The 14,772-nt window shown below is 37.2% G+C and overlaps 1 protein-coding gene across 1 annotated transcript in view; it reads left to right on the forward strand.

Moving 5' to 3' along the window:
• The first annotated feature begins 7,285 nt into the window (after positions 1 to 7,285).
• The window catches only part of LOC145478497 (cilia- and flagella-associated protein 46-like), a 40,785-nt gene continuing 33,298 nt past the window's right edge, over positions 7,286 to 14,772 (forward strand). Inside the window, exons 1-11 of the mRNA XM_081456539.1 lie at positions 7,286 to 7,547; positions 9,208 to 9,339; positions 9,736 to 9,800; positions 10,437 to 10,601; positions 11,086 to 11,209; positions 11,821 to 11,915; positions 12,223 to 12,393; positions 13,239 to 13,335; positions 13,683 to 13,781; positions 13,968 to 14,045; positions 14,522 to 14,634. Of these exons, the coding sequence (XP_081312665.1) occupies positions 7,380 to 7,547; positions 9,208 to 9,339; positions 9,736 to 9,800; positions 10,437 to 10,601; positions 11,086 to 11,209; positions 11,821 to 11,915; positions 12,223 to 12,393; positions 13,239 to 13,335; positions 13,683 to 13,781; positions 13,968 to 14,045; positions 14,522 to 14,634 (1,307 nt within the window). The 5' untranslated portion in view covers positions 7,286 to 7,379. The remainder of the gene's footprint in view (positions 7,548 to 9,207; positions 9,340 to 9,735; positions 9,801 to 10,436; positions 10,602 to 11,085; positions 11,210 to 11,820; positions 11,916 to 12,222; positions 12,394 to 13,238; positions 13,336 to 13,682; positions 13,782 to 13,967; positions 14,046 to 14,521; positions 14,635 to 14,772) is intronic.

Here is a 14,772-nt window from a genome sequence, read left to right on the forward strand (position 1 = left end):
GCCAAAGGAAACTTCTACAATATCAAACAATTAAGCATACATGTATTCATCTTGATATTGACCTTAATAGCTAGCTTTTAAGGGAAACTGCAATATTATCATGGAATATTGAAACACAATGATCTAATTTTGCTCTCAACATTGAGCAATATCATTTCAAGCTTTAAAAGCTTTAAAACTAACTCATTAAATTTAACATAAGATAAGTTCGGTATCACTAGTCATCTGTTTTTAAAGCCTTTGATTAGGGTTTTATTTGAAACTACAGTTATTTCCTTTATATCAGGGTCATAATCAGTAACAAAGGCTAGAAAGAGTTATAACTGTGTTGAAAATATAAATCTTAATATTGTGCTGTAGGTTAGTCTGTAACCTCCTACACAATGACCAACTGAAGATATTATGCATTCAAAGCTGAGCACTGATTGGTCAATAATAAAAATAGGCTATTAGTGCCTTTTTGACCATTGATCTGTAAACATTAAGAAACTGTTTACAATTTACACTTTCATCAAATTTCATAACAGCAGTGAATAAGTAATTGTGAACAAGGGACATAAACTACTTGGGATAGAAAAACAATCCCCTGGAAATCATACAGTCATGTGTCATGTTTTTAGGTGTGGTGAAATTGCATGTATCTTCCCGTGAATGAAAAACTTACAGGTTTTTTTGGTTGATCCATATTTAGAACTCAGTATGCTTTGGTTTGCAAATAGATTGAATAGGTGAAATGACACAAACATGAAAAAAAAAAATTTAATTTTATGTCAGTGATATAAACATTAAATAAATAAATGTATTAATAGCATTTGCCATGTTTCTATCAAGTGATACTGCAGTCAGCCTTTTTTCGAGTCCTTCCAAACTTTCATGAATTTTTCTATAACTCAGTCAGTAAATTAAAAACACAGAGAAAATGCTATTTCTTTTGGAAAGCATTAACAGATTCCCTTGGCTTGATTATACTTTCATTACATTACCATCGTGTGCTTCTGTGCTGGTGTTGAGTCAGAAATATGGCTTTTAGTGTGTGCTTTCTTACAGGGAGTTTTCTGACATGCAATTATACACAATTTAGCCACTGACCATAAGTGAGGAGAGGCTGCATATAGTTTCACTTTCAACTTTTCAGGCGATTTTCATCGCTATCAGCTCAGGGTGATAATCAACAGTTACAGGAAACAAATAAAACTTTACGCCACAAATGCTTACCAAGTATAAATTCAAGTTTAAAAACTCAACTCATGTACAATAAACTACTGGGTCACTAGTTATTGATGTGTTTGAACTACTCAATAAAGTATTTAGTTCTACATTTATTTACTTATTATTTATTTATTTATTCATTCATTTATTTTTTAATTATTGATCTGGTGGTGACCATACAAACAAGATATTTGCAGTAATTTTCAGGCTTTCTTATATTTTATTTCATGTTTTTCTGGGGGGAGGGAAAACGTATTAATATATTTAAAAACAAAAAAAAAACCTTTGTTCTTTGCCCCTTAATCTTTACTTCAGTGGGCCTTGCTGAATTTATTAGACTCTACGGTAGGAAATAATAGAGAATATAATAACAGCTATTTAAAAGTTTTGAAGCTGTTGATCCCAATACTTCTGAACTGAACTCTATTGAGTTGTTTCGGTTAATTATAAATCCTGAACAGTAAGTAATCAAACCACAGCAGTTTGAGATTAAGACTGTGCAATATCGCTGTTGGGTCCACTCCAATTCTTACTTGCTTCAAACAGTTAGTTGTTAGGGCATTAATTTTGGTTAACATTCAGATCCCTTGTTGAGAGGAGTAGACTTGTCAGGACACAGGTTAGCCCTACAAGAACACAAATTAAATTTCTGAATGATCATTTTCTGCATGGCGTCCATCCTCTGAGGAAATTACAACACAAAAAAGGTGAAGTTTTGGAAAATGATATACTGGTACACAACAACTATTCATCCTCAGCAAAAATAAAAGGAAAAAGGAAAAAATGGGAAACAGTCCTTAGTACCAGATTTGAACTGGTGACCCCATGCGCCAATTGGTAAGACAAATATTGAGCTCCTGCATCCCACCAGTTGAGCTATCAAAGCATCACACAATATATGATGCAATTATTATTTGTTTAACAATATTACAGTATGCATAGAGACCTTTACAAAATTGTTGATTACTCAGCTATAAATAATTCATTGCAATAACAAAAACAAAATGGTTCCTTTTAAAGTCAATGATACAGAGATGATTTTCTCTTAAATTTCAAATCCATAGCTCTAACATTCAAGCTATACTTGTGAATGATTTCCTTAATTACAGAGCATGTATGGGAATGCTATTACAAAGACTGTATTAGCCTGTTGCACATTATTACTAATTTTCTCAACTAATATCCAACCAAACCTAACAAACACTTGTAAGTCATACAAAAAAAATTCCACTAGATATCAAAGGAAAACTTCTTATATTTGAGCTGTACAAGATATTTAATTAATATTTAGTTTTAGTTACTTCAGATATTGTTTGTGTAATTATTTAGCATAGTAAATATGATATCTGGAGCCACTTCACAATTCATACCATCTGCCTATACAAAGTGGTGCAAACAGTTAGAAGTCAATCTGCTGACAACCCATGAATTTCTTCTCATCATCCAATCATGATGAAGGCCTAAGGTCATTAACATAATTTCCACATACAGTTTAATGCACAGTCAAATGGTTTGTTGAGTCATGTACCGTCATGTACCATTCATACAAATGGTGAAAATGAAATATGATTGAGTCTGAAAGATCAACTACAGGGTGCATATCCCCTTGTGACTAATTATTATTAGTATAAAATCTACAATCTGCTAGCATTCTATCACAAATGCCATTCTCTGATTGGCTATACTACTCACTATCTATTCTGTTGTAGAAAGTGAGTAGTGCAGCAGTGTGCAGTTGTCAACAAGGTGGCTACTTCTTTGCATTAAATGCAAAGTGTCCGTGAAGAGGATTTAGATAAAGTTCTGAACGACTAGGAGATTTATACTAAAACAATTAGATTATTCACTCAGGATACCTATGCATGATAGTTCACTTGGGCTGTGCCCTCGTCAACTATCACACGACAGAAATCTTGAGCTCATAATCTAATTGTTCAATAAGATAATTTGGTTTTTTCAACTGGGTTGATAAAACCAAATTATCTTGTTATACTGACGCAGCACCACAGTTTCTTTAGAAACTTACCCCCTCTATTTAATTGTTGAATAGATTGACTACCATATTCACCTGTGACTTGTATCATTGGTACAAATTAACAAACTGTTTCATCCCTCATTGTCCTGAAATGTAAAACCATATCATAAGTCCCAATAATGAGATGCAGTTTACAGACTGTCATGGGGTTGCTAACTGCATTGACGATTGTTTTATAACAAGCAAATGATAATGAATCGATATCATCAAAGCTATCTGTGACTGTATTGGAGAACCATTGCATGTCTCCCATTAATAGACCAGAAATGGACCCCGGTTTGGCAAAGAGTTACTTATTAATCATTTACTGGTCAATGATCAACGCGTTCAGTAATCATCTTGATTTATGTGCAACATGTAAATTCTCTTGCCATGAGAATGGGACAACAAATAATAAAAAAAAAGAAAGCGAGAAAACAAAGAAACTTCTGAGCCCATAACTGGATCAGGAGCCAATGACCTTTCTCATGGTGATAGGTTGCTCTAACCCCTAGGGGAGGGGACTGCCATAAAAAAGGTCAGGGATGCTCATTGGAAAATTTGAATTAAAGGGGACCAATATGGGTGTGGCTCTAGCTTTAATTGACCCCTAAAAGATACCACAGAGCTATTTATCATCTCTTCAAGGACAACCCTTAAAAGATACCTTGACCACTAAAAATAGTGGTGCTTCATCCTGAACATCCTGAACAGCAGTGAGGCCAGAAGCCTATGATTTACTTCCCTAAGTAAGACAATGAGCATCCCAGGCCTTTTTACATGGTAGTTACCCTTCTCACCTGGGCTCACAGGGAGACTCACGGCAAGCTGGGTCATACATGTATACTAGTTCCAAGGTTTCGTTTCAAACAAGGCAACAAAAAGGTAATGAACCAGGTCACAATCTACCACAAGACTGATTGAGAGAGTGTTTGAAATAATTATACTCAGGGTTTTCCCTTACGTGCAAATGCGCATCTGAGACGCACTTTCAACTCCCAAATCTGGCACATTCACTCCTTTGAATCGACTATTGCAGTGCCACCTTTTGTTTTTCTCGTTCTCAAGCTTGCTCTTGCTGTGAACTCCTCGCAGAGGCTCAAGAACTAATGCACGATTGTGAGGCATTGTGGCACACAATGCAAGATAGCGGATTCGGAATTACAGCCCGCGAAAAACAAGAGGCGTTTCTTTCCAGCTTGGAAGGAAGAATTCATGTGGTTGAAAGAAGAAAACGAAAAAATGTATTGTGATATCTGTAAGATGACAGGTAAGAAAAAAACCCTTTCACAACAACTGGCTGTAACAATTATTAGAAGTCGGCCCTGGAAAAGGCACCAAAATTCGAAAGATCACATTATGAGTATCAGTGACCTCAAGCTCTGAAAAAGCTCTCACGTGACAGTTGCAAATGCAAAGAAGAACATTGAGTATGAAACACAGGAAATCACGAGAAGACACGTTGTCCAGCTTAGAACGGTATATGTTATGATGAAGAACAACATTACTGCTGATAACTTTATTCCAATAATGGAACTTCAGGCTGCTATTGGATGTAGTGATGCTTCTGTTTTTTACAAGAAACCCGAAATTTTTTCAGAGATGGAATCTGTTTTGGCCAAATGTGTTGAAGATAACTTGATAAAAAAATTAAATGATTCTCGCACACCTTTTATTGGACTGATGCTTGATGAAACATGTGACGTCTCCATTGAAAAGAAATTAGGGAATACAGTACAGTACTGTATTTCCCAAACCACTACATACATGTACCAGTCTGTTATTGCCTCGGGAAGAAACTTCACTAAAAGGGGAAGGCCAAAAGATTAGATTGTTCTCCTGGAATTTAAAACTCTAACCGTGGGACCCCCACTTTTTTCTTCTGGACCCTCAACCTTAGGTTGAAGGGGTCCAAGGGACTCCCAAAGGAAAAATTGTAGGGAAAACCCTGTATACTGTACAGACAAATCACTGTAATCACAATTTACTTGGAGATACTGGTGGTTGCAAAACAGTCCTACAATTTTTTAACCTGACACTAGCAAAGAGTTTATTCAAACTATGCAGGGAAAAGGTCTGTCATTTAAAAAATGAAGGTTGTTAGATGCAAGAGGAGCTGGCTATTGGCTGCAACTGAGATCATCTTGCAATTTACTAACAATTATTAAGAATTATTCTTATGTTCCTCTTTGTCATAAATTTTATGTAAGCTCAAGTAGTGGCCTAGTTGTTAGAGAGTTAGAGTCCAGATTGAGTGATCTGGGCTTGGGTTCTGGCAGACCATGTCAGCTAAAGGCATTTGTTGTCAAGCGTCAATAGATTAATGTACCATCAATCAACCCATGATCAACATCTCGATTGACATTCCGATAGATACTTGGTCGACACTCGGTTGACATCTTGATTGACACTCAATCGACACCTGATCAACAATTGGTTGATGGTCAGTGATGACCGATTCACATGTGTCGGTCTTAAATTAGTCAACTCTTCACCAATTATCTACCGAGAAGTCAATAAGGCGTCGATCGACTGTACACAAAGGTTTCAATGAAGTGTCGATCAAGTATCGATTGAGGGTATCAATCAAGGGTATTGATCGCCACTTGACCACAGATGCCTTTAGTACACATGATCCACCCTGGCTAGGGTCATTGTGTTGTGTTATTGGGCAAGACACTTTACTCTCGCAGTGCCTCTCTCCATTCAGGTGAGCAAAGGGGTACTAGTGAATTTACGGCTGGGGAGGAACACTGTGAAAAACTGCCATCCCATCCAAGGGGAGAGTAAAAATACTTCTGGCCAATTCATGTTACAGAAACTAGACATCAGTGCCCACCTGATAGGCCACTAGGCTTGAAGGATCATGCAGTATCTTATGTGAAGCCTTGACAACATATCGACTGATGTATTGGTCAATATGTCGGTCATTACCCCATCAAAACTCGACTGATATTCAACTGATGCTCGACCGACTAGCAATCAGTGTCACAATCACTCCTCGGTTGATATAACAACCGACATATTGACAGACCAGACAGACAGTTGACCGATACACCACTGGTGGTTGACTGATAATTGACCGATAGTTGACCGATAGTTGACCGGTAGTTGACCAATAAGCTACCGATGATGTCAAAGTCAATATATCAGCAGACATCGGTGGACATTCCACCAGTTTATCTTTGGGCTGTTGATCGACTCTTGGTTGATAGCCGACGGATGTATCGGTTGAGTGTTGATCGAGTAATGACCGACATATCAACCGATACATCGGTTGACATGTCAATCCAGGCTCCCCATAAGATACACGATCTGGCTTGAACACAGACTTAACCTACATAAACAACCACCTGATCCATCCCAATGCAAATTTTAATACTTCAGTAACACCGATTTTCACCGGCTGGCATACACTGCTGATAAAGTTGGCGACTTTCGTAATTCATACCCAACACAATGAGGTAATGTCTTCAAAATGGCAATGAGTAACATATCTAATTTAGATGGCCTGAAGCAAAATGGAAACGTTCACCGCCCTTCAAGATCGATCGTAAATGAATGAAGCTCGATCAAAAGTCAACACCCCGGAAAAGGAAAATCGATTGCACAAAGCTGAAAGAGCCAAGAGGTCAACATCTTAACAGAAGTTGCAATAGGACAAAATCTATACCCTGACGGCTATAACTGCGGTGAAGTAAGTTTTAAAAGCCTCTTACCTTGATGTGGGAAGGAAGATCGCCATTGATGCACATCCCAACTTCTTCGATCCACATCGCAAGCATGAGATTCCCACCCTTGGGAATAATTCTGCACAATCATGTCTGGTTTCTCACTATTCAAAATAAAGCCTTGAAGTTTCAGATTCTGAATGCTGCAGGTGTTTCGTAGAGTCGAGACCCTTTCAACTCCACTCCTACACAAACCCCTACCTCCATAAATTGATGTTAGAAAAATTTCCTGGCACTCGTTTGGTTCCAAGCTTCCTCGTCCACTATACATCACGTGATGAAAATCAAAAGTCCCGCGCTTTTCGTTACCATAGTGACTGTGTTAAGAAAATCCAAGATGGTGGACGTGTTTAGTTGACATTTCAGAAAATTCGAAAGGATAGCGTCATATAGTTGTACATATAAAGAAAAACTCTAACACAAAGATGGACAGCAATATCCGGAAGCTTGTTCATGCAGCGGCTCAAGATAATGACCTGCCTTCGTTGTCTGAGGCTTACAAAAAGTTGAAGAAGGAAAGGCAATCTTCTGACGACAAACTTGACGCAGTTTCGTCGGACCTTTTTGTTTTGTGCGCCGAGGCAGCGTTAAAGGTATGTCTTTTGCTGTTTTTTATTTGACTCCTGTCTAAGCGATATGCGTTGTGTTTTACCAAAACTCCCATATAGAAGTCTTTAATTTGTATGATAATCGTTCACTGTGTACTGTAATATATGCATTGATTAAGCTTAATTAATCTTTTAAAAAATATTACTAAGGTATTAATTCACCAGTGTTTCATTTGGTGTGTCCCATTCCTGATGTATCACAAAATTTGAGCAATTCAAGATGTTGAATCAGATGGTACACACGTGTACTGTACACATGTATGAATGTACTTTTACTAGTACAATTCTGTGAAAAGGTGTATTCTATGGACACCCTATGCATGCAAAAGACCCGCCAAGGATTTCAAAATTCTGTGTCAATGGGCGAAGGTCTTTGAAAACTACATAATTTTATGCTGTACGTGTATTTCAAGTGAGGAAGATAGGAAGAATTGTGAAACCTGAAAATTAAATTTGAAATTAATTAAAGATATTAATGAGATTCTCATTGGGCATCTTAGTCAATATTCTCGAAGATCGTACATGTAGTCACAAATCTTGAGGATCTCTGATAAGGGTCCTAAAAATTCTTGCCAGGATCTTCAAAGATCTTGACCAAGATCAATCAGGATTGTCAAAGATTTTGTCCATGGATCTTGACAGGATCTTTGGAGGATCCTCACAAAGATCTTTGCAAGATCATTTATTTAAGGAGTTTTGCTATACATGTACAGTGGAACCCCGCCTTATGACCATCCCGTTAATACTACCACCTCGTTATTACGGCCACTTTATTCTGGCCCCAAAAAAGCTCAGTCAGTCATTTTCTTATTTAAAGAACCCCTTTAATACGACCACCCCGTTAATGCGACCAATTTTCCATGGCCCGAAGGTGGTCGTATTAATGGGGTTCCACTGTATCTTTCAAAGATATTTTGAGGAGCCTTGAAAGATCTAGTTTGGTAGGTGGTTAAGAACTTATAAGATCATCGAAGATCCTGTAATGTGTTTCACCAGGGCAGTGCCATCTCACTGTGTGCATTTCATTCTTCATGCATGCAGTGGCTTTATCTTTGGTGATGCATCTGCTTGATGAATCATAGGCAGAGGTCTGCTGACCATTTGAGTACCGTAACCCTTCATTTCCCCTGTGATGCTTTAAATACTTAAATGCAGGATTATGTGTTATAAAGGTATGATCTACAGTTGAGTGTCGATTGATACCATCGATCAACCCTCAATCAACACTTGATTGACATCTCAATGGACACTTGATCGACATCTCAGTTGATACTTGGCTGACATTTGGTCAACACTTAATCAACATCTTGATTGACACTTGATCGACAGTCGGTCGATGGTCAGCTGAGTGTCGACCGACTCAATGTATCGATCAACACTCAATGGCATGTGTGCAAAAATTAGTTGACTTCCGACTGGCTGTCGACTGAGATGTCAATCAAGTATTGATCAAGTATCAACCAATGTGTTGATTGAGTATTGATCAAGTATTGATCGAGGGCTGATCAAGGGGGTTGATTGAAGATATCGATTGATACTCGACGGTGGAAGCCTTTAGTACACATGATCCTAAATGCTTCATGAATATACACGTACAAATTGGATTGTTTCTGAAAATACAACATACTACTGTATTACTTTATAGCATGGTCAATTAGATGTCATGGATGAATGTATCAAGATGTTTTTCCTGAAGACTCCTCCTTCTAACCAGTTTCTATGTCGGGCTTACTTGTGTCAAGCTCAACTTAATGCTCCAACTTCCTCCAAGAATCCAGTAAGTCATGATTTTAAGTTAGAATGATAGTGATTGTAACCACAGTGGATTTCCATTAATTCAGACCAGAAGAGTTAATTGTTGGCAGTATTACCATTAGGCTAGCCCAACTGGCTAACCATTTGCTTGGGTTAAAATGAAGTGGCCATGGTAATTTGGTAATGATCAGTTGTAGCTAGATACATGTGCAAAATGACAAATTTCATAGGATTGGGAAACATGCTTTCAAAGGCAATGACAGTTGGAGCCTCAGACAGTGTTCAATGATGACTGTTGTATGCAGTTACTGTACATGACAAGAGTAGTGTACACTAGAAAATGTTGTAGCGAAGATTTCCACAATAACCAAAACCTGAAGTTTCTGAGATTTGACCATGACCATTCTTTTTCCTACAGGAACAGCTTGATAAAGCAGCAGAATATTTGTTGAAGGCAATTAATTTTGCTAAAAAGAATACTAGGTAAGGAATGGACTCATTTATTATTACAAGATTGCAACTAAGATCTTAAAAAACAAAAAGCACTCTTCCAGTATTATTTTGCTCAGTATTAATTAATTCATACCTCTTCCTCTCCTATGTTAAGTTAACTTTTTTACCCTAATTATTTTTGTCAATTAAACAAGGGCATCTAATTAGCTTGCTATGTTTTTGCCCTTTTCCATTTCTCCTCTTACTCGTCTACTTTATATTTATCTTTGTAATTTTAGAGTGGAATAAATAAATAAAATGAAAAAAAAAAAATGAAAAATGAAAAAACAAAGTTGGTACCACTCATAGTTAATAGTATAGGAGTATATGGGAGGTTTAAAAAGTTTCATGTATGCTCTATAACCACATGTAAAAAACTGACCAGTTCAATAAGTTGAAAACTTTTTAAGCCCTATTATTAAGCTATAATTAATCTGAACAACATGATACAATTCATGTATGGTGCATCTAAACTTAATTTTACAAAAAAACAAGAGCACTACAAAATGTTGAGATTGGTACAAAGTGCTTACAACTGAGTTTAAGAGGTAATCATGGCTAAATGGCTGTGTTGAAAACCAGGGAGGCCAACTTTTACCTGTTTGAATATGTTTAATTATTTTCCAGATACTACTTCCTGGTATACAATGCTTCAGTGCTCTACTGGCAGTTTTGTCGTCCATTCCTGAAGCCCAACTATCGTCAGTATTTGGCTAAAAGCTTGCATCAGGTGGTAAAAGCTCTGGATGATATTGATGACAAAGATTATGGCTGGAGAGCACAACTAATGATGTGAGACATTTTCTTTTATTTGTTTCCTTCTTCCTTCTTCCCTCCCAACTTTTTCTCTCCCTCTCTCCCTCTCTTCTTTATTTGGTAATTTATAACACTTATTACTAACAGTTGTTTCCTGTAATTGTTTGTTGTATGACCTAACTGTTCAATAGAGTTTCATGCATGAAATCATTTGCAGCAGAGATCTGTACAATGTTTATAAGAAGTAAATACACGCAGCTCCAGGAGTGTTGTATGTAGTAGTCCTGTGAGTGTGTCTGCTAGTGACTGATGTTGTTGCTGTTTGTTATGAACATGTTTTAAAAAGTCTTATACTTTAAGTAACTGTCAGTATTAGCAAGTTATGTGAGAATTTGCATTGTAAGGAGCAAGTACATGTAGTCATGTTGTATTGTAAGTAGTGTAAGTAGTCTTCATTGTGTGAAGTGTTTTTTGTGTGCATGGTGCAAATAACAAAAATGTGTCCGTATTTTCTTAATAGTGCACTTATTGAGTGTCATGTAGATGCAGGGCGCAAAGAAGATGCCACACAAATCAGTATTGCCACCTTGGCTTTCACCAAGAGTAATGTTCCCTCATTATATACAACTGTCCTTGGACTGCAGGTGAGGTCTGAAGCTCTTTTACGTCAAAAGTTCTGTTCATTTAGAAAATTTCAGTGCATATGCTGTACCATACTGTGCCTGAGAGGTCAGTTGGTTTCAATTGATTCTTTCTCTCAAATGTTTGCAATACATTGTACATTGGGCTTTAAATAAAGTGCAGATGGATCGCATATCCATGTCTGACTATAACTCAGATCGTTCCTACAGAGAGAGGGCTCTAGAAATGGCCTTTGATACACCAATCTGAATGTTCAAGGACCATCTCACACTAATGGCAATTTAACCAGTACCAGAAGATATGCTTCTGCCAGTACTGACAGCCTCTCCTCAAATACTAGATCATTAGTTTGCACATAAAATTAACAGATAACATAAACCACACAGTCATACTGTGCTCTTATACTTGTACACTTAGAATCTTGCCCATTATTGCCAACAGTTAGCCATGGTGACTAAACAAAGTTGATTAGTGAGAAGTTAACATTGATGATGATTATGAAGTTCAATTTTCAGAAATCAGCTCAGTCCACAAGTTCATAGAGCTATATGAGTAAGGGCATTGAAAGTAGGTGACTTGTTGTTTTTGGTTTAAATTCCATTTCCACTGGCAGGTTCGTCATCGACTGATTGATCTGTCCAAAGCGTCAAAAGAGGCCAGAGCTTCAAATGAGCTGTACATGTTCTACAAGATTCAGAGACTAAGAACGTGAGTTGTAGTGGTTCTTTTCAGGGAAACTAGACACTATGACATGTAGATTAAGAATTTTGTAAGTTTTGAACTACTGCCTATGTGATTATGTCACTTACAGGTTATGTAGAGAGGTTTTAAAATGTAGGCTAATAGTCTTAAATCAACTATTTTCATTCATTCACAATGATCTTTCTGCTTTCGTGTTGTCATTTTTGTTGGGGTAAATTCAAAACAATGTGACTAAAGAGGAAGTTTTGGTGAACTTAAGTTCAAACTTTTGGTACCACAACAAGTACTTATTAAAAGTGTTTTCTGTCAACAGCTTGATTGAAGCAGATGAAAAAGTTGACATAGAACAGGAGCTGAATAAAATCTACAAATCAATAGTAAAAGGTGTGGATGCCACAGACCGTGCCAGCACAGCCATGTCTACCAGCACCAGCACCAGCACCAGCAAGGCCAGCTCTCCTTATGTTGTTGGTAGCAATGACAGGTGAAATCAATACAGGATAAAACATGAGATTGTTAAAAACAATCAATTATAAAAAAATTGATTCCAAAGAAATCAAACTGACTTTGACGGTAGACACAATCACTGAAGTACAAAATGTATCATGTATGACATGTGCATAGTATAATCAGAATTCAGTTGATACAGTCAAACCTCTCCATAATGGTCACTTTTGGGATGGAGGAAGGTGGCCATTAAATGTGGGTATCAAAGTTTTGGTCAGGTCATAAATAGGGTAGGAATAATCACAGATTTTGGTCTTAAATAGGATAATGGTTTTGGGAAACAGGCCCCACACCCCCAGGGGGTACTCCCTTTTAAGGACTATGTAGGTATGTGTGGCCCCAAAGGGTATAGTTTTTGAGCCGTTTTGGTCATAAATAGGGTATTGATTTGGCCATTTTGGTCTTAAATATGGTATGGTTTTTGTACTCTAGTCTTGAATTGGGTATATTTTTTTGAAGAAGTTACTTTTTCATAGTTATTGATAAGACCATAGACAAAAGCCCTTCAAAAATTATGTCAGCTGCAACCCCAATTTTTGGTTTGGTCGTAAATAGCGTAGGGAAAATCAAAGATTTTGGTCATAAATAGAGTAAGGGTTTTGGGAAGTGGGCCGCACACCTGCACGAAGTTTTTCTGGGAGCACCCTGGGCCCACACCCCACCCAATTTTTCTGGGGATCCCTCTCCAGAAATTGAAGATACTGGTGTAAATGAGTTTAATTTCTATAAATAAGAAATTATATTTACTATTCATTAACAGGCCCAAACTTGGGGAAAGTTGTTATCTGCTCATTTTAATTTGTTTCACTGTTTATACTGCAGGATACCACTGCTCATTGAGTTGGCCAGACTTTGCTTGGAGCAAAGTAAACACGATTTGGCTGCTGACTGTCTTGAAAATGTCAAGGGAGGAGTTAAGGTAACTTTATTATATGGAAAGTGATTTCCAGGGGTCATTGTAGCAGATGCCTTGAATACTAAGATCAGCAAAGGGCCTTAAAATGAATACAAAAGGCTAGTGGTTAATAACTATTGCAGAAAAAAATGTATTATAAAGGATCACAAACAATAAAAGACGTCTATTTCTATACCAAAAATGATAAGATCACAGAATATTTGAATCTGTGTTTTTACTACCTAGTTTCTGACCACATTTTGTGATCTGTGTAGTTTTTGTAACTAGAGCACTACATTATTATTGGTTTTAGAAAAAAAGCCATTAATTGCACCCTTTTTCTCCATGCACTTCTTACAATTGTGTAACAGAATTCTGAGACATTGTTGGAAATTGAGTTCATGAAGTGTGAGTTGATGGTCCAGTCCCTTGGAGAAAAGAAAGAAAATTACAGCAAGTCTGTTGTAGAGGTAAGCACCTGATGTACTTACTACGTGTATTTTTCAGTATTATTTGCCAGTGAAAAGTTTTATTGTCATCATCTTGTGGTCAACGTATTGAGTCAAGTACATGTACCAGCAGGTTAAAAAATTTATTTAATGGTAGTGATCAATGCCAAGCATAATTTCATATCTCAATGTGTTTTTGTTCTTCAGAGACGCATCCAAGCAATTAGAAAACTTGAGCAGTACATAATGACAGCTGTTAGAATGGGAAATCCAAATGTTATCCAGGTTTGCTCTCTTTTCTTCAAAGTAATCTACAATCTACCTGTCCTTAATATTTAACAAAATTTGTTAGATTATGAGCTCAAGATTTCTATTGGGCAGCCTTCATCAATTCTCACACACAGATATTGAGAGCAAATAATCTAATTTTTTTAGTATAAAACTGCTAGTCATTCAAAGCTTTATCTAAATCCTCTTGGCAGACACTTCAAATAAGCAAAGAAGTGGCCACTGTTTTGTTAAAAACTGGACACTGCTAGGCTACTCACAGATGGGAGAGCAAGTATAGTAGCCAATGAGAGGGTGACATTGGTGATTGAATGCCAGCAGATTTATACCAACATTTGTTAGAATAATTGATTATCGAGCAAGTGTTTCCAGATGACCAAAAAACCTTTTTAGTATGACCACCAAGCAGCCAGATGATGTGACCTTATAAGCTTACCCATTTCCACTGTAAATAAGAAATTTTTGGTTTGCAGGCAGGATGTGTGACAATGTGGAATCTTGCTCTACCTCTGCTGCAGTCAAACTTAAGACACCATGTACGTAAACCACTGACTTTTGCTGCACAAGCCTTGGAGGACATTGACAGGTAAATCCAGTTGATTAAGCATTGTCTGGAGATACCTACACTTTTCTATTGCTGGATACAAAAGCTATTGCTGTCATTGTTCAAAACTGCATAGAGCTTAGCAGGCAAAATTTTCCAATTTTGATGTGGGAGGTTCAG

The sequence above is a fragment of the Orbicella franksi genome, chromosome 2, assembly GCF_964199315.1.
Source record: "Orbicella franksi chromosome 2, jaOrbFran1.1, whole genome shotgun sequence".
NCBI classification, from domain to species: Eukaryota; Metazoa; Cnidaria; class Anthozoa; order Scleractinia; family Merulinidae; genus Orbicella; species Orbicella franksi.